Below are 20557 nucleotides of genomic sequence, written 5' to 3'. Positions count from 1 at the left end.
CTTAGTATAAATTCCCTTGCCTAACTTTGGGTGTGAGGACTTACACCAATTAAATGGAAAGCATTACATTATAGGTATGAATTTTTGCTTTCAAATCTTTCTACTCTCTTATTTCACGCTTATCCTTTTTTATCTAAATGATTTATCTTACTTATTTCATGCCCTATGGTAATCTTTTATGTATATCTCACCTACCTTACCACTCACTTTACCATTATGTTCACATGATTGTTTTCATGTATGCTCACGTTATACTTTTGAGAATTTTGCACATTATTGGCTTGTATTACAGATCACTTGGATCACACATTGTATCCTTCCAATTCCTTTCACTTTATCTCTTTGCAGTCACATTTCATATATTTACTCATTATTGCTTCACTTGGATCACATATTTGGTTTTTTTTCACATTATTTCCTTGCTGTCACCAATCTCACTCACGCATAATTTCATTCATAAAGAATTAATTGTTCATATTAGGACCCCTGAGGAAGGAGTGTTTCTTTGAAACACGGACCGTGTCAGGTCCTGGTTCATCAATCCTTTTGGATATAAACTGTTTTATGATTATATTCAATATTTTATGATTGCTTATTAAAGACTTGGCATCTTGTACATCATCGCTGCAGTTTTTGCCTTTGTTTTTTGGACTTGATATTTCACTGCAGTTTTGTTGGATTCTTGGTTTGTTGTTGAATATTAACCCCTTCATTTTTATGATTATTATGGGAGAATGGTATCGTTTTTTAGATTACTGAGAAATATAACAATTATTTTAATATGAAAAAAAAACCATATAGGGCTGAATTGTATATCTGGCACCTAAAAAATAGCTGTTGAAAAAAATGCTGAGTGGTATTATATAAACCATGCTTAAATTTAGATGTGGTTTATAGAATAGCACAGTAGTTCTTAAACCTGTCCTGGGGACCAGCCAGTCAGTCGGTTTTCCAGATAACCCTAATGAATATGCATGAGGCAGTTTTGTATATAATATAAGTGACAGGCATGCAAATCTGCCTCATGCATATTCATTAGGGATATCTGGAAAACTCAACTGGCTGGGAGCCCCCCCCAGGACAAGTTTAGGAATTACTGGAATAGCACATATACCCAGGCCTGATTTTAGTTGCATCCATTTCCACCATCGGAATTGGGTTGTAATCCTCATGCCTATAGGCGTGAATGCTCCTTATTCTATAATTATGCACGTAACTTGAGGAACATCCCTGATCTGCCCAAGACCCTCCCATTTCTGAGCCCCATTTTTGGCATCAAGCATAAATTTGAAGTGTGGATCCTGCACCTAACTTTATGCACTTAAATTTAAACTAAAACCAATTAACGCTAATAATTATTTGTTAGGAAGCCAATTATCTATACTAATTGGCTTGTTATTGAATTGAGTTGAGCGTGCAAATTGGGCGCATGCCCAGAATTGCCCATTCTGGGCAATTCCCCAACTCAGTGTGCCATATATAGAATTTGGGTGATAATGCAAAGCTGAAGAAGCATTTGATCTGCAATTTGCTGTTAATTTTTTTTCTCTCTCTCTTTTCAGGCTACATTTAAAGGTTGGACGGATATCATGTATGCAGCAGTGGATTCACGTGAGGTATGTCAGCACTGAAAATGCTGCATTGTGTACCTAAGGTCCATCTTTTATTTACATTTGTGCTCCATGCTGGCTAATATCACCAACTGTGAAAGTCTAAGACAACGGTCCATTCGCTGGCAACTTCTTTTGTTCCAAAATCTATCATTTTGTTTATTTGATATACGTGTTTCATCAATAGCTTTCTATGAAAAATCATAATAGCTGTCCTGCAGTACAGCATTCCTTTGTTAATGGTTTTTGTACATATAATTATGACACATGGCTTTTTAGCAAACAGAAATTACTCATTCCAAAGAGCTCATAATAGGTTTTGGGCTGACAGCATTAGAAAGTGTTTGAGTACAGATCGTGGCAGCGGCGGCTTTCCTGCACTGCTGTGCTAATATGCCTCACCTACGCTCTTAGAGGTCATCTTTAATGGGACAAATGATAGATATGCCCATTTATGTACCATTTAATCATCAGTTTCCCTGCTGAGATTACCAAGTGGGTTCAATTAGCATCAATAGCGACGATGCTTTTAGTATTGTAGGAGACTATCCATTGGAAACTGAGGGCCAGATTCTCAAATCTTTAACGCCAACGCTAAACTGTTTTCCGACAGTTTAGCCTGCACGCATTTTAGGAATTATCAAAGCGGATTATCTCTGTCTTTAGTGAGCATCCTAGCAGTCTCCGACACTGCAGTGCAAATTAAAAATCACTGAGCCATTTTCTAAGAGTGGCTTTTGACAACAAAAATCAGTGACTGGTCTGGGGGTGCTGGTACAGTGCCAGCACTGTTAAAAGTGCACCTTGTGTTGGGTGTTTTATAGTGGCTAATGAAAAAAAAAAAGTGACATGATTCTCATCAACTGTGACTTCAGAGGAAGAGCCGAGGCTAGTGTAAGCAGCAGGTTTGGAGATGCTGTGCTCATCTGCAAAGAACCAAAGAGGTATGGGGTGGAGAGGAGTTGCCGGCACCCCCACCAAAACAGCACCCAGAGTGGTCTCCCCCTCCCCCCCTTTTACTATGCCACCGCTCTAGATACAATTGCATGTATCTGAAAAAGGGCCATGGCCAGAGGTGTGTTCGGGGCATTCCAAAAAGCTGCATGTGGTTTTATAGAATTCACCCAAAGTGCACCTAAGTTAGATGCTGGCATTTACACTGGCTTTAAGTATGGCGCGCAAATGTTGGGCGCTGGATCTCCACTCAATGCCATTGTATAAAGGCCCTGATTCTATAAACGGTGCCTCACCTCTGAGTGCCGAGAAGTGCAATTGTCAATCATCCGCCAGGCGCTATTTATAGACTTGCAGTCTAAGGCGCCGGTAGGTGTTGACACTGTAGGCGCACTCCATTTATAAGAACATAAGATTTGCCGTTGCTGGGTCAGACCAGTGGTCCATCGTGCCCAGCAGTCCGCTCAGGTCAAGGCCCAGTGCCCTATTTGAGTCTATGCTTACTTGCGTATGTTCTGTTCCAGTAGGAACTTATCCAACCTTGTCTTGAATCCCTGAAGGGTGTTTTCCCCTATAATACCTCCGGAAGAGCGTTCCAGATTTCTACCACTCTCTGGGTGAAAAAGAACTTCCTTACGTTTGGACGGAATCTTTTCCCTTCTAGCTTTAGCAAGTGCCCTCTCGTTCTCTTCACCTTGGAGAGGGTGAACAATCTCTCTGTCTCTGCTAGGGTTATCTTGGCCTGAGTGCACCTAAATTAGGCACCTACCTGCACTTTAGTCAAGCCATGCCCCAAATCCTCCCAGAATCTGCCCCTAACCATGCCTACTTTCTGGTAGGCGCCCCCAGAGAGGCGCCCTATCAGAGTTAGGCACCTACCAAGTAGATGCATATAGTTAGGCGCCTTCCTGCTAATTAATTGTTTTTTTACATGCATTTTTAATGGTGCCTTTCAAGTAATGCCGTTGATTAAGCGAGGTGCCTAGATTGGCTAGGTGGCCTATTTAGGCACCTATCTTCAGGCGCCATTTATAGAATCTGAAACTTAGCGCTTAATTTTTTTGCGCTGTATTTTCAGTGCCTTTTATTGAATTCCTTCCTTTGTGCCTACCTTTGAGCATGGCCATCTATGCTTGCCCAAGCCTGGTTGCTGGCACCCAACTGATGGCAGTTAGGCACAGAAATGTAGGGATTCCATATAATTCCGCCCAATTTCTAGGAGCGGCAGACTTTTCCATGGCCATGCTTTCTTTGGGGTTGCACGCTATGAAATTTAGGTGCACATATAGAATAGGGTGAGGGGCAGATCTGCATGTAACCCCTAATTTCTGCCAATTAAGCACTTGTGAACTCCAATGCTTGATTGTTAGCGCTTAAGTGACTAATTAGTTTATGATCAGATCTGGGATCCGCACTCAAATTTGGGTGACCTGGACGATAATGTATGCGTTGTAAGACAGCTGGCCATAATCTAATCTTCTATTTGTGAGTCGCACAAACCTATACAAGCTCTAGGTGACTTATGAGTAAACAGGGAGGGAAGAGGGAGAAGAAGGGGAAAGGGACATATAGGAGGAAAGGAGAAAAGGCAAATATGAATTAATTATCAAAGAGGTAAGTTTTCAGTTTTTTTTCGAAAGAAGGCGTAGTTGGCCTCCTTTCTGATAGTTTCTGGGAGATCGTTCCAGGTTTTCACTCCCAGACAGGTTAGCACAGAGTTGAAAATTCGCTTGTATTGAAGGTTCCCTATGGGCGATAGGTTCAGTTGAATTCTGTTAAGGATTCTTCTGGATGTGGACCAGGTCGCTGAGAATATCTGTATAAGGGAAGCAGCCGAGTTTCCATGCAATAGGTTGTGCAGGATCCAATCCAATCCATGGGCTTAGTGAATCTAGCCCTAAGTTTACTTACTTAACTATTAGGACATCTTAGTTTTTATTTTCCTTGTTTTTACTCAATCCTCCTTTTGTTCATCCCTTAAATGTCTCCTTCACTATAAAATTGTAGTTCTTCCCTCTTTTTTCCAACCTGTTTCTAGTCAGTCTAGTTTTGATGAATGTCCAGATATGTACGTTTTTACATGTCTCTCATTTTAATCGATGTATATCGATTAGAAATTTTTATAAGTGTTTAATCAAATTTCAAATAAAACTTGAAAACTTGAAACTTGATGTCACCAGGCCATTACTAGCATCAGAGTTAAGGCAACGTATATCATCTTTATACATTCTAGCAGCTGAACTTCATTTGTATGCAATGTTAGGAGAGCAGGAAATGAGAACCGTTTTTAAGAAGCAACCCCCCCCCCCCTTTTTCCTCCTATTTTATCCTTTCCCTCTTTCCTTCCTTTTATTTTTATTTTTCAGTGTAATTAAAATCTCCCTTCTCCCCCCCCCACCGCTCCTCTTGTATCCAACCTGTCTAAATTTTGACCTTGTCCTGGCTCCAACCTGCCCTATTTTATTTCTATGATGGTCGGTCTACCAAACTATAAATAAACTTGAAACTTAAACTTTTGTAAAGGTTTGTCTCTTTCTTTGTTCAATAGGAAGAGCAACAACCACAGTATGAAATAAACAAATATATGTATATCTACTTTGTGATTTTTATCATCTTTGGATCTTTCTTCACATTGAACCTTTTCATTGGCGTCATCATTGATAATTTCAACCAACAAAAGAAAAAGATAAGTATCTATTGTGTTTGTTATATGCATGCAACAGATGAAAAGCAGCCCAGCAGCTGTGTGTTAGAAAGAGGTTCCAAGCTTACCCTATGGATTGGTACCAACATGGGCTGCATGTCGAGCTTGTTTAACAAACACCCCATCACGTGAAAACATCCTGTGTCATCTTAATTTCATTGCTGCATGCCATTTTCTGTTAATCTATCCCATGTAGTAACTGTATTTGCCTCCACCACCTCTATAGGGAGCGCATTTTAGGCATCCATCACCCTCTCCATGGAAAAAGTATTTCCATTACTCCTAAGTCCACCATCCCACAACGTCAAATTATTTCCTCTAGTTTTACCGCTTCTCTGTCACTATTGACTGTTAGATCCCGATTGGCTGTTCTGATAAAGCCTGTCAGCCAGAGAAAAGAAACTGAGCAAAAAGAGAATAAGAAGAAAAAGCAAAAACTAATCTTCTACTAGAAACTTCTCCCCATTGATGCTCTGGGCCTATAAAAATAACTGCTCTCTGATTTCCCTATACTTAGGTGGACAAGATATTTTTATGACCGAAGAACAGAAAAAATATTACAATGCAATGAAAAAGCTCGGAACCAAAAAACCCCAGAAACCTATTCCAAGACCCTTGGTAAGACCAGTTAAATTATTTGCATGACAATGATTAGTCTCTGAATGCTCTCAATGCAATCAACTTCATCTCCTGGTGGTTTATTTCCACCTATATACAGTAGTCAAACACCTACAACTAATTTTTCTCATATTAAGGGCATTGAAGGATTGTTATATTTATTATTCAAATAATCAAACTGTACAGCAAAGTTAAAACATTAAAAGGAGTAATTATTAATGTGCCTTATGACCATAATGTACATTATTTTCCCCTAACATGCACATTATTTTAAGTTACTGTGGGATACATATTAATGAGATGCAAAAATTGAAAATGCTTGCAAAATACTTCATTACTGTAGATCAGATGATGCAACATGTGGTGAATACTGCAATCTACGTTGTTCCTGGAAAAATAATGTGCCCCCCCCCCACACACACACACACACAAAGAGTTCCGCATCTCTTGAGTCTCTACCTTCCCTTTGCCCGGGTCCATCTCTCCTTCCCCTGCATTCCCCCACCCCCACTCCTGGTCCTGAAAAGACGCCTTGACATTTGGCAGCCACAGCAATTCAGGCCGATAGCCTCTGACCAGCTCCAGGGTCTTCTCTTCCCTTGGCCATGTCCTGCCTGCGTGGCAAAAGGAAATTTTATCATAGAAAGTAGGATGCAGCCGAAGGAAGCTAAAACCTCAGATCTGGCCAGAAACTGAATGGCCTGAATCGTTGCAGCTGCCAAAGGTGAAGGTATCATTACAAAACTAGGGAAGGGAAATAGAGGCAGCGAGAGAGACACTGGACCCAGGGGATGGGGGAAGAGAGAGGAAAAAGTGGGGGGGAGATACTGGATCCAGGAAAGGGAGAGGGAAAGATGCTGGCGGTTCTGGGCCACGACATAGGGCACAAAATCCTGCTTTTCTATTATGAATTTTGAGGGTCTGAACATTGAAATACCAACTAGTTGGCAACCCTAGATACAAAAGATTTCAAAAATAGCTTGTCACAACACACTCGGGACTAGGCATCAAGCTGGCCTACTGGTCTTCTCATGGCCAGAACAAATGAACAGTCCAGTAACGTGGCTCTTTATTTCTGCTTTAAAGTTTAAAATGGTTAGGTTCAGAGTTTGCCTCTCTGCTCAACTATATATACTTTGTCCCAAATACTGCAAAATGCAGCTATTAGATATCTGAGGTTTCAGAGCACATTCCACAGTATGGCCTGCATTACCAAGAGAGAGGAGAGTACAGTGTACTAGAGAAGAACTGCGCCTTTCCAGTCTCCTATGGAGATTTCCAGTCCCGGCCTGGCTCCTGAAATAAATAACTATTACTCACAGCGTAATGCTCATGCCCCTGAGTTCTGACTAGGCAGCTACCTAAGTGAATACTGTGAAGACAGGTTGTTATATACACATATTACATGAAATATGCATAGAGTACACATACAAATGCATACTTTTTTGAAGGCGATATAATTGAATTATAGGATCCTTTTATTATGCTCCGGTTGAATTTTGCCTTATTGTGCCCTTACATGGGATTTTCACGTACACTGAGGCCATTTTTATTGCAGCCCAAAATTGGCCAATTTTTTTCATTTTCCAGATTAATGTTGCAATTGGCATGCAGCTGTTAAATAGACAATCACAGCCGGTTTCTCTTTCGGACACCGACATAGGCGGTCACCTAAGAAGTGGCCACCGATCACGTGTCTATTATGCGTCGACATCCAAAAGAGCATTGCGTCTACAGTCCCAGACACACGCCTGAAATGCAGACCAGCATGTTGCAGGCCTACATTTAAGGCATCTTTCTCACGTCTCCGTAGATATGTAGCGATGCTTAAGCTCACCCAAGGCTACTTCCGGGCAAAACCACACCCACCTTGGGATGCTTAAGCGTCGGTACGTGTCTATGTAGACGCACTGTGCGTCTCCATAGTCGCGCTCAAGAGGTCTACAATGCAGGCATCCTGTCTCAGAGAGCTTTTTTTTTTTAAACGTGCCTCCCAATTGGCTGCCAGATGGTGGTAAGACAGCTACAGCCGCCTATCGGGATGCGGGTTTTTGTGAATCAGGCCCTTTAAAATGCATGAACACTTACTGACCCCTATTTTGTAGGTGATAAGGGCACATTAATCTTCTGCTAATTAGCGCACAGTTATATAGTTACACTAAGGGCTAGATTCTATACAGGATGCCTACATTAAATGCCGCTGGGTGCCCTAATCAATCTACGTGCAACTTTTAAAAAAAAAATTAGCATGGAAATTGACCACGTCATTTTTCAGCCAATCAAAAAAAAAATTAAATCGCCAATTAAGAATTCCGTACGGAACTCTTAAGAGGCCTAGCAATGCCTAAGTTGTGGTACCCTCCAACCCCTAATGACGCCTATCTGAAAAGTGGGATGCTTAGGGGCAATGAATAGGCATGGTTGACTTAAGCGTCACTAGGCCCTGAGCTAGGCACTGGTAAATTAGGCTAAGTAAAACCTGGCCTAATATACCACAACCTACTTCTAAGATGTCTAGCGACAACTAAACACACCTAAGCACTGCTAGGTGGGATTTTATAAAGGATGCCTAGCGACTGATTGACAATCGTGCCGAGCGCCTTAATTTATTAGTGCAGAAACACCCGCTCTCCGCCTCGACACACCTCATCCATGGAAAAGCTAAACGTAATTTTCAGTATGCAGTTTGCACACACTGCAGGATGCACTTTTACAGCTGCGGTAAGCACAGCCTAGCACTTGCTTAATTACATTGTAACTTCTTTCCCGTCCTTCCTCTTGTTTCCAGTTCGTACAGTTATTGTCTAGTCTTGTCAGTTTTTAACTATTTTATTGTGTAACTTTATTAATATGTAAATCGCCTTGAATATTGAAAAGGCGATCAAACAAATAAATATCAAACTTGAAACTTGAAACTTGAAACTTATCACAGCTTAATAAAAGGATCCTTTGGTGATTAATTATAATTTTCTCTTTTCTCTTTTTTGTTTCTTGTGTGATTTACCTTGTACATTCTGTCAAATTGAAAAGGCAGAATATGTTTATACTTAAATGGAATACTACTGTAAAATTTCCACTATAATATGCTTTTATTTAGGTAAACCTACAGCTCATGTCTCTCTCTTAATTTCCAGAACAAATTCCAAGGTTTTATTTTTGATATAGTAACAAGGCAAGTGTTTGACATTGTCATCATGATCCTCATCTGCCTTAACATGGTCGCCATGATGGTGGAAACGGATGGGCAAAGCGATCAGGTTGAAGGCCTCCTGTTCAAAATCAACGTGGTCTTCATTGCCGTTTTCACTGGCGAATGCGTGCTCAAGATTTTTGCTCTGAGATACTACTTCTTCACCATTGGCTGGAACATCTTTGATTTTGTTGTCGTGATCCTTTCTATAGTCGGTAGGTTGAACAAATATATGCGAAATGAGACCAATGATTTGACTGGTGTTACTTTTTTAAATAAATTTTTTTTATCGTACTAAACCAAAATACAACGTGAACAAGCTCAAACTTCGATACATAGGGCTCCTTTTACTAAGGTGCGCTAGCGTTTTTAGCGCACACAGGATATTACCGCGCGCTACGCAGCTAGAACTAACGCCAGCTCAATGCTGGCGTTACGGTCTAGCGCACGTGGCAATTCAACACGCACTATTCCGCGCGTTAATGCCCTAACGCAGCTTAGTAAAAGGAGCCCATAGTCACATTACACATAATAAACAATAACAAAATTAAAGAATGGATAGAAACCTCTACCGTTATATACACAATGCAAAAATAGGTTTGAGTAAAACTGTGATCAAACAAGGATCGAGAGGAAAAGACCTCAAATTCCCTGCACCAAAATAGAATATGAATTCAAAGTGGTTTAAGCAGGGACAGGTCTTCTTTCATAGGTCAAAAAACCTCTCTTAAGTTTGAAGATTTTATTGATTTTAATATACAAAAAGTACAAAAAGAGAAATGTTAACGAGGCGAGATACAGACAGGTTGTACATACAATAAAAAATAGGGATTCATTCGCTTTTTGTACTTTTTGTATATTAAAATCAATAAAATCTTCGAACTTTAAAAAAAAAACCCTCTCTTAGCTGATTGCAAAAATACTTATGGCAGATGACTGCACTTTTCTTTTTTGCAGTTTACAAAAAAGTCCCCCGACGAAGCCAAATAATTTGGCGAACCGGGTCCGGTCGGACTCTTATCAGCACCAAAGATAAGTGCATTAATTTACTTACAACTGACCGTTTGAGCAAATATATAGTGCATAATTCATCTGTTATAAGTATTTTTACAATCAGCTAAGAGAGGTTTTTTTGACCTATGAAAGAAAACCTGTCCCTGCTTAAACCACTTTGAATTCATATTCTATGTTGGTGCAGGAATCTGACGTCTTTTTTCTCTCAATCCTTGTTTGATCACAGTTGTGTTCAGAAACCTGTTTTTGCATTGTGTACATAATGAACAATGCCATGGGAGTACAAAAAAATCCAGCTTATCATACACTGTCACTCTTCAGCATATGGCGTAGAGACACATATCAACCTCTTCCCCCCTCTCCTCCAAACCATCCCAACCAACCCCCCCCCCCCATACCCCCTCCCCCATCCCCAAACTACCATATAAACTCAGACTTGCATGGGGGTGATAAAGAAAACAAATATTGTACCTTTGAATTGTGGTTGTGGCAGTGTGATTGGCAGCCAGGCATGGAGTCTTCACAGATATAGCAGACAAGGTCACTCAAAACAAAAGTTGTTATAAGAAGCCAAAAGATACCAAAAGTCTGTTGTTATCACTGATCTAGGAAGCAAACATAGGCAGAATTCAAATAAAGCTGTTTACTCTCTTGGGTTCCCTGAAGCCCAGCTTCACTAACTTCACTCTTATTAACAGCCATGGTAACCAGCTCCTAGAAGGCTCGGCTTTGGTACTCTCACTTGTATACTTATAGTCTTCCCTCCTTGGCCCGTCTTCAAACATTGCAGCCACAAACTAGAAGCTCTCCTGAAGGACCTCTTTCTCCTGCTCTGGGCCTGTCTTTGGACACTGCGGCTCTGGCTTGAAAACTTTCATGAAGGGCCTGTCTCCCTGTTCTAGGCCTCCCTGTTCTGTTCCTCCTTAAGGATTTTAATTTGGTCTCGGTTTGGGCCGTACCCTTCTGGCTCAGCAGGCTAGCTTGAACCACCCCTTTTCTATTATGCACTGCAGTCTCTAGCCGTCTATGTGATCCTCTGAGGGAATGTTTTTAAAGGAGATTGGCAACTTATTATACATTGGCCTCATATAGGATTACTTAATGGTTCCATATTCCAAGAATGAGTGATCCATTTCTGGACTGACCTCATTGCCAATCAGAGCTTGCAGTTCTTATTTCTTTAAGAAAAGCAGGACTATAAGTCCGTGCATAAATAGGACAAAACCAGGAGTGGGTCAGCCTGCTTCCTCCTCACCCTAAAAATGGAACCAGTTGGAATACCGCAGTTAAATTTTGGACCTGAACTTATCTATTTTGGCCACATTTATCCAGAGTCAAGGTTTGAGTGTTTAACTATATATGGACAACATTCAGTTCATTTAGGGTTACCATATGGCTCCAGAAAAAGGAGGATGGATTGAGACATCTGGGTTTTACTTCCATTGAAAGCATACTCCTTTTTCTAGAGCCATTTGGTAACCCTAAGCTCATTATAGCTAGTGGCAACTAGGATTCAGTCTTCATAAATTCCTGGTTATCACACATTAATGAATGGTTAGTTGCTCTTAAACTGAAGTTCAACCCTTTAAAATCTGATACTGTCTGATTCATGAAAAAACAAGGGTTCTTCTACCCTTATCCAGTCCATATATTAGGGATTTTCTGGCATTGATAAATGTATCAAACAATACAAAGGAAAAAAACAACCCCACAGGCAAGCTATAGAAACAAAACAGGGAAGTGAGGAAGACCACTGTGCGGACAAACACATTTATTTACAATATAGAATTTCAGTTAAAATTCACACTGTGTCCTTGAAAAAAGACTAGGCATATTCTACCGTTTGCCATTTTTTGGAAGTGTTCCTAAGTTTCTTCCTTACCATGCTCCTCATTGCTTCATAGTTTCCTTTCGGTATTCCTACCTAAACCTTGAACTTGATCATATTATGATCGCTGTTTCCCAACGGTCCCACTACTTCCACTTCCTTTGCAGGTCCCCTTAATCCATTTAGGATTAGATCCAGAGTGGCATTTCCTCTTCTTGGTTCTCTAACAAGCTGCTCCATGAAGCAGTCTTGTGTAGCCTGCAGGAATTCTGTCTCCCTAGCGCATCTTGAGCTTCCAAGACTCCAGTCTATCCCAGGGTAGTTGAAGTCTCCCATAATAACCATGTTATCGCTTTTGCATTCTCGCTTCATCTCGGCTTCCATTTCTTCATCGATATCTCCCGTCTGTTTGAATATTAAACCATACCATGCAGTGACCACTGGATGCCAGATGAAAACCCACTGTAACATCAGAAACAAAATGTGGCAGGCATGTAAAGTCCTTTGTAAAAGAACATAGACTGGACCCCAATAAGGTCCATGTTTCGGCCATAGGGGCCTTCCTCAGGGTTATAAAAGTATCCTAGTAGATGGCGCCAAATGACAAAAAAGCTAAACTGCATAAACTTGCAGAAAAGCACGCAAAGGTGCCTGCCACCTAGTGCAATGAGCAAAGTATAATCGTAAATAAATAAACGTATTTGTCCACACAGTGGCCTAAGCAGTGCTCCTTCCCCACTTCCTTGTTTTGTTTGCATTATTTTTTTTTTAATAATTCTTTATTAATTTTCAAATCAAATACAAAAGTGCAAAGAATATATAATCAATTAATACAATAATCAGCACTTACATCCAAACAAATAATGATATAGGGCTCCTTTTACGAAGCCGCGTTAGCAGTTTAACGCGCGTAATAGCGTGCGCTAATTTTCTGGCCGCGTTAGCCGCTACCGCCTCCTCTTGAGCAGGCGGTAGTGTTTTGGCTAGCGCAGGGGTTAGCGCATGCTAAAAAGGTGCGTGCAATAAAGCTGCTAACGCAGCTTCATAAAAGGAGCCCATAAAATACATTTCCCCCCCTCCCTCCCACCCTCCCTGGATGTGCATAAAGATCAATTAGGAATCAAAGGCTTACTTGATCAATCAGTTTTTACAAATTCCGCTAATGGACCCCAAGTTTCTTTAAATTTTTTATTATGTCCCAGTTGTTCAGAATTCATTCTCTCATATGTATAAAATTGACAGAGTTTCCCACCAAAAGTTGAAGTTCAGTCTGTCCCAGTTTTTCCAATTTTTCATTATTAACTGTATAGCTACCCCTGTCTTGCTTGTATCAACTGGACTCTTAGGTCGCAATAAGTCCCAAATAAAACAATGTCAAACGACAATGGAATAGAAGCATCCAATATCCTATTAATTTTACCTCAAATAGACTTCCAAAAGTTGAGTATCAAGAGACAATAAAACAACAAGTGATCCAGTGTCCCTACTTCAAGATGACAATGCCAGCATCTATTAGACTTTGAACTATCCAACTTTTGTAAGCGAACCGGGGTCCAAAAGATTCTATAACACAGAAAAAACCAAGTTTGTCTCATAGATTCTGATGCTGTACATCTCATTCTTCAAGTCCAAATCCGTGGCCATAGAGTAGCAGAAATATGCTACTTTGCTTCAATGCTCCAAGTGTCTTTTAGGCTTGTTTTTGGTTTTTTTATTCAAATATTCAGATAGTAATTTGTACCACTTGAATGCCTGATGCCCTTGCAAATCTATTTGGAAACATAGGCCCGGCAAGCTATACTGATTTTTGAGCTACGCCAATCAAGGAACCCTTTCTGAATGGTCTGTTTCAACTGCAACCATTTATAACTTTGAGATTATGATATGCCGAAAGATTGTTGCAATTGCAATAAATTTACCGTTTTTCCATTCTGTTTTGTTTCCATTGATAAATGTATTCCTTTAGAGCTTCTATAGATTCTTGAGAGCCTTAATTCACGTCCTCATCATGAGCAGATTAGATTACAGTAATTCTTTGCTGGCAGACATCTCCCCCTTGCTCATTTACATTGCCTTCAGCTCTTGTAAAATACAGTTGTAAAAATCCTGTATAAAGCCAAACACTTTACCACCTCACCCCTCTGTTAGCAGGATAAAATTATTATGTTATTTCTGGAACATCATGCACTCCTTTGGCATAACTCTCTATCTGAATTCTCTGTTTCCATATACACTCGAAAGTTCTTTGAGATCCTGCCAAGAAAATGTCTTATCTATTCCATCCCTGAGGGTGCCACATTTTTATTTTAATGGCACACTTGTTTATTATTATCATAAATAATAAAATTTACCAAGCTGCTTTAACTGACAGGCGGGACAGAGCAATCTACAGGCTATATTAAAACTGGAAAGGAACTACAAATAAAAAGATAGAAAAGGATTTAATCAATCATCGCAGAAAAAGATCAAGTAGAAATTGCAGAACAACGGTGTTCAAGGACTATTAGACCCCATTTGAATTAATATGCCATAAGCATATTCAAACAGCCAGGTCTTAATATCAGACTTAAAGCATTTTAGTGATAATCTTCCATGAATTTATAATGGTAAGCCATTCTGGAGGGCAGGAGCACTGAAGAAAAAGGCACTATATCTGGTTGATTCCAGTTGAGCAGCCCAAGGGCCAGGAAAGACCAATCTGTGATCATTTAGAGATCTAGGAATGCAAGTAGAGACATACAGAATAATTAAAGTAGCCAGATAAAACAGGTCACCCATTCAGAATGCTTTATGTTTAAATAATTTTTATTATTCCAGCAGTAAGAAGCAAATACAAACATTAAGTACCAGTCAGGAAATAACATTTTCTACAATATAATCAGTTCCCCTCCCATCCCCCCTCCCCTTCCCTCCCCAAGAGTCCATGGCCAGTCCAACAGCTGAGAGTGGGAATAAAATCTTAAAGATTCAAAAGTCTACTGCGAGCACGCGATGTGAGGTCCTGCCAGAAGTGCTCTCATACCTGACAAAATTTGCGACCCGGGCCAAGAGTCAAGTCTCCCACCATGCGTCTCTCCAGTGTTGCGTGCACTATCATTAGGGATCTCCATTGTGCATATGACGGGGGATCATGGGAGAGCCAGTTGGTGAGGATGGCTTTTTTTCCCATCAAAAGGGCTCTGGAGATAAATGCTGACATTCCCCTGGGTTTGGGCGAGGCTATATTATAAAATCCAAATAACACCCTCGGTTGCGGAAGCCATCGCCTTCCCCAAAGCGATGTGGTATATAGGCCAAGATGTCTCCAAAACTGTTGGATTGCGGGGCAGGCCCAAAACATGTGAATCAAAGATGCGTGAGCCTGATTGCATTTTGGGCAAGAATGCGACGCAGTAATCCCCATCCGGGCTGCACGTTCCGGTGGAATGTAAAGTCTAAGAACAATTTTCAATTGCATTTCCCAGTGAGTAATATTGGGTGACACCTTCTGAATGTTCTTCAGGACCCGTTGTAACTGTTGAGCAGTCAACTGGCAATGCAAGTCCTCAGCCCACGCTGTCGTTAATATATCCAGATTCGTACTTGGTTGGCATTCCCGGATTCCCACAATATGAAATCGTAGAGGAATCTGTTGGGTTGAAAGGCTGAAGAGTTCCGAAAGCGCCTCCCTGCAGACTTCAGTAAGGGCAGCCACTGGGAGGGACTGAACATAGTGACGGATCTGGTAATAGGCGAAGAGATTCAGAATGCTTTAAAAGTGAGAAGTAAAATTTTAAACTTAACTCAGGATTCAACAGGAAGCCAGTGGAGCTGGTTAAGTAAAGGGGTGACATGATCAGACCTACAGGAAAGTATAGGCCATCTTTTACTAAGCTGGGGTAGAGGTTTCTACTACAGCCCGGAGCACTAAGGCCCAAATTCTGTAACCAGTGCCTAAAGTTAGGCACCTATTTCAGAGGTGCCCACCTAGATAGGCGCCTATCTAAATTGAAGAACAAGCTCAGTTAAGCTTTTTGATCAGCACTAATTGAAACATAGGCGCCTATCAAGAAAGCGCGATTCTGTATCAAGACGCCTCTAAACATTTAGGCGGCCTTCAAAAAAATAGGGGCTATGCATGTTAGGCGTGGGCGTGGCTACGCATTAGGTGCCTTCTTATAGAATTACTGGTCTTAAGTGTGCTTAAGCGCTTGCATGGGTGCCTAACTTTTAGTTGTGCCTAAAGCTGGCCTATTTAATGGGCGCCTGCAAAATAGGTGCTGCACCGCGTGCTTCACTAAACAGCACCCAATGTTATTTGAATTGCGCCGAACAGTGCCTATATCGGCGCCCAACTTTTGGGGGCTTCTTATAAAATTTGCCCTTAAATGCTCTGATGCTGCTCTATTGCTCATAGGAATTCTATGAGCATCGGAGCAGGGTCAGAGCATTTAGCGCTCCGGGCCATGGTGGAAACCTCTACTGCGGCTTAGTAAAAGGGGGGGGAGGGAGGATGATAAGCAAATAACATTATTTTGTAGTGTTTGCAGTTTTCACAAGATGAATTGGGGAGAACCAGTGTAAACTATATTTCAGTAATCTTAATCCACAAATCAAAAGGGAATGTCAGCCTCTGCACTGATCATAAAGCCATCAAAGGAAGAGCAGAGCAGTCCAGGTCTTCAAACCAAGGCCCTTTATCAACATCGAAACGAGTGAAACAGTTTCAAGACTCGACACGGATCGTATTTCGGCTAAAAAGCCTGCCTCAGGAGTCCTAGAGCCTTGCAAATGAACCAATTCACGTAAGATGTTAAAACATTAGAACGTCACAAAGTAAGACATAAGACGAGCAAGTAAAATTAATCGTGGTCAAAAGGCTTCTCATTGAAGACAACTGTTGCAGAATGGAAAAAAAAAAAAAAAAACCCAGTCTTGTGAAGCTGCAAAAGAAAGCTGAAAATCGAGAATGATTCCTAGATAATGAAAGGAGTCAACTGGGGTGATTGCTGTATCCAGCAAATGAAGATAAGAAACTGGATGAGAAGAGTGACCGATAAGCCAACATGCAACTGTCTTCTCATGATTAAGCACTACCAGCAGGCTATGGAATCAAGGCAGCTTTGCAAAGGAGTAATGTTTGGTTGATCAAGATCGGTGACGTGGAGGAGCAAGATATCATCAGCATAAAAGTGAAAAGAAATTGAAACCCCCCAGATTATTGCTTCTACTGAATGTAAGAAAATATTGAATGGGATAGAAGAAAGAATAGATGCTCGTGGGATACCACAGTTGAATGGATTGGGAGATGATGAAGATGAAGGGCTAAGGACTCCAAAAATATAATCGTCTAGAAAATAAATGGAACCAGCGCAAAACAATACCAGTCAAAACAGTACCAGCCTAAAACTGTGAGTTGAGATAAAAGAAGGAAATGATCGGTAAGAGCAACTTGTTATTCTAGTTTTGCTGTCAGCCTAGTTTAGAAAAGATGTCAATATAGTCTCAGTACTACAGCAAGACCTGAAACCACGTTGGCAAGAATGGAGGGCCAAGATCTTCTCAACAAATTGACTGAGCAGTGTAAACGCCAGTTTTTCAACTGTCTTTGACAGGAAATAGAGTTTGAGATTGGCCAATAATGTACAGGTAGTGAAGGATCTAAAGATGGCTCTTTTTTTTAAGAACAGGTCTTACAACTGCTTTTTTCCTTTCGACCTAACGAGAGACTATGGTTAACTAAAGAAAGTACTGGGGAAAGTAAGCTTAATTCAGTTATTTTGATCCAAATAGATGGAATTGGAGCCAAAGAACATATTTTACTTTCACAGATGACAAAATATAACTGAGAGAGCATAGGATTTATGTCTGAAAGGAAGACCAGGTGGCAGAATCTATAGATATAATGGGTTTTAGAAGCATTAACTAAGAAAGAGTCCACACGAGGTGACTGCACGGTTGAGGTTGAAGTAGAAAGCGTGATGATTGTAGGTAAGATATCTTAGAATGGAAAAAAAAATTGGATAGACTATCAGCAGAAGACATAGGGCACCTTTTACTAAGCCGTGTTAGGGCGTTAACGCTCAGAATAGCGCGCACTAAATTGCCGTGCGCTCTAGACGCTAACACCAGCATTGAGCTGCATAGCGCGGGTTTAGCGCTAAAATGCATGCACTAAAAACGCTAATGCAGCTTAGTAAATGGAGCCCATAGGCTTACGGCCATCTGCAGACAAGGTTTCAGTCAAAGAACAGCAAATAAAGTAGAATTCTCTAGTGGTTGGGCCGAGAAAGAAGGTGTGCCTGGTATGTAGGAAATTGAGATCAGAGGAAAAAGAGAGGGAAAAGGGCTACCTTAGGATGAGTGGGGGTATCTGCATGTGAATTAAAATCACCTAACACTGAGAGATTAGGATATTTGACCACTGCCTCAGCGAGGGATTGACAGCAAGAGCCCCACAAATCAGAAGACAGTGAAGCAAACGAAACAGTAGGGACAGAAGAAGAATTTTAAAGGACGGGGAAATGCTTGTGCCTGATCCTGGTCTGTGGATCTCTTTGCCGTCATACGAGGCCTGACAATTAAGTTTGCGAAACTCATCCTAGAAAAAGGGGACCGCTGATCACGTGTCAATCACACAACCGTGCTATTTAGAGAACTGCGCCTCCGGGAGAGACAGGCCTACATGTCCGGCACCTATCTTTGTCATGATTTGCACCTACATAAGCGCTTTATGACACCCAACGCCACTTCTGGCATTAGCCATGCCTATAGAGGTGTTAGCCACCAGTAGGTGCCCCCGGAGGCGCAATTCCAGCGCTTTTTGTTTAGGCGCTTTAAATTTAACGTTGTTTGCCGTTTCAAATAGAGTTTCTCAATTAACTTAAGCACCGTTTATAGAATTTCCCTCTAATTGTTCTACTGTTTACTTCTCCCCTTCCTATTGCTTTCTGTTCATGCTGCTTAGTTTTGTTTTTGTTTTGACCCGCCGAGTAAACCCAGATGATAAATCATTCTGTTATAATTCTTTTATGAAGAATGGCATATCAAAAATACAAACAAAAAAACATGAAGTCTGTTATAGAGTTTTTAGCTGGTCCAATTTCAGTCAGAAAGAAAAGAAACAATCCACGTATTACTGACTTTGATGATGAGCCATCATCCCCCTAATTCTATAAAAAAATTATACACCCCCTTCCCTTTTACAGAGCCATGCCAGCAGCTGCTGTTGTGGTAATCGCTCTGACGTCCATAGGGAATTAATAGACGTCCTAAAATTCTCATGCAAAAAATTTAAGTGTGTGCCCATTTTTTGCACGTGCAATTTAATTGAATAATGAAACAAATACCCCCCGATAACGGGGATCCAAACAAGCAATTATTGGTGCTAATTAGTTCTGATTAAGTTTTGAATGCGAGTCAAAAATGGGGGAACGGACCTGGGAGGGTCTTGGATTTACGTATGTAGTTACAGAATAAGGGGGATCCACACCTAATTTAGGCATGAGGATTAGCACCACTTTTTGGCTGGTGCAAAAGGCCATGCGTACAGTTAGGCATGGGTCACGGGCTTAGGTGCAATTCTATAAATTGAGCCTAACTTGATGCACCTTTTATAGAATGGCACTCAGCATTTTTTAAGGTGCCTTTTCATATATTGAAATGGTTTCCCAGGGGAGACTAAATAACACAACGATTTGATGTCTTTTATTTTGGGATAAATTTAAATCTGGTTCAGGTTAGGTTGCTGGTAGTGATCAAAGGTTCTTCCCCATCTTATCCCCCTCCCAACCCCCCCCCCTCCCACAACATTTAGTAGCTCACATGAAATGATTTGATAAACTTGGTCCTCTTGATAGTAAACAGCTGCCTGCAACGTTAGAATTATACTCATCAAAAAGGACTTTAGTTTCCAACCCAATGTCTTCTATAAATACTCCATTCATTATTGGACACCTTTATCAAGCCGCACTAAAGGTTTTTACATAGAAAGATAATGGCAGATAAAGGCCAAATGACCCATTCAGTCTGTCCAGCCGCAGTAACCATTATCTCTTCCTCTCTCTAAGAGATCCCATGTACCTATCTCACGCTTTCTTGAATTTAGACACAGTCCCTGCCTCCACTACCTCTTCTCGGAGACTGTTCCATGCATCTACTACCATCCTTTCTGTAAAAAAGTATTTCCTTAGATTACTCCTGAGCCTATCACTTCTTAACTTCATCTTATGCCTTCTCATTCCAGAGCTTCCTTTCAAATGAAAGAGACTTGACTCATGCATATTTATATTACGTAGGTATTTAAATGTCTATCATTATCTCCCCTCTCCCGCCTTTCCTTTAATGTATACAGATTGAGATCTTTAAGTCTGTCCCCATACGTCTTATGATGAAGACCACGCACCATTTTAGTAGCCTGCCTCTGGACCGACTCCATCCTTTTTATATCTTTTTGATATACACAATATTCTAAATGAGGTCTCACCAGAGTCTCATACAGTGGCATCAATACCTCATTTTTCCATAAGCTGGTACAGTAAATACTCTGACACGCATAGAATTGCTATGAGCGTCGGAGCACTTACCTCACTGGTCCACCTCTAGCACACCTTGATGAAAGGTAGGGGGGAAGGTATAATTTTTTAAGATGTCACTATAGC

The 20557-nt window shown here is 40.8% G+C and overlaps 1 protein-coding gene across 6 annotated transcripts in view; it reads left to right on the top strand.

Moving 5' to 3' along the window:
• Positions 1-20557, top strand: part of LOC117354345 (sodium channel protein type 5 subunit alpha-like) — an 839094-nt gene that overhangs the window by 812051 nt on the left and 6486 nt on the right. For all 6 annotated transcript variants that reach the window (XM_033931713.1, XM_033931710.1, XM_033931711.1 and 3 more), the window contains 4 exons: positions 1563-1616; positions 5113-5250; positions 5782-5886; positions 9021-9291. In XM_033931713.1, the coding sequence (XP_033787604.1) occupies positions 1563-1616; positions 5113-5250; positions 5782-5886; positions 9021-9291 (568 nt within the window). The remainder of the gene's footprint in view (positions 1-1562; positions 1617-5112; positions 5251-5781; positions 5887-9020; positions 9292-20557) is intronic.

The sequence above is a fragment of the Geotrypetes seraphini genome, chromosome 2 (genome assembly GCF_902459505.1).
Source record: "Geotrypetes seraphini chromosome 2, aGeoSer1.1, whole genome shotgun sequence".
Lineage (NCBI taxonomy): Eukaryota > Metazoa > Chordata > Amphibia > Gymnophiona > Dermophiidae > Geotrypetes > Geotrypetes seraphini.
The sequence above is the reverse complement of the archived record's forward strand: the minus strand, read 5'-3'. Positions and strand labels throughout refer to the sequence as shown.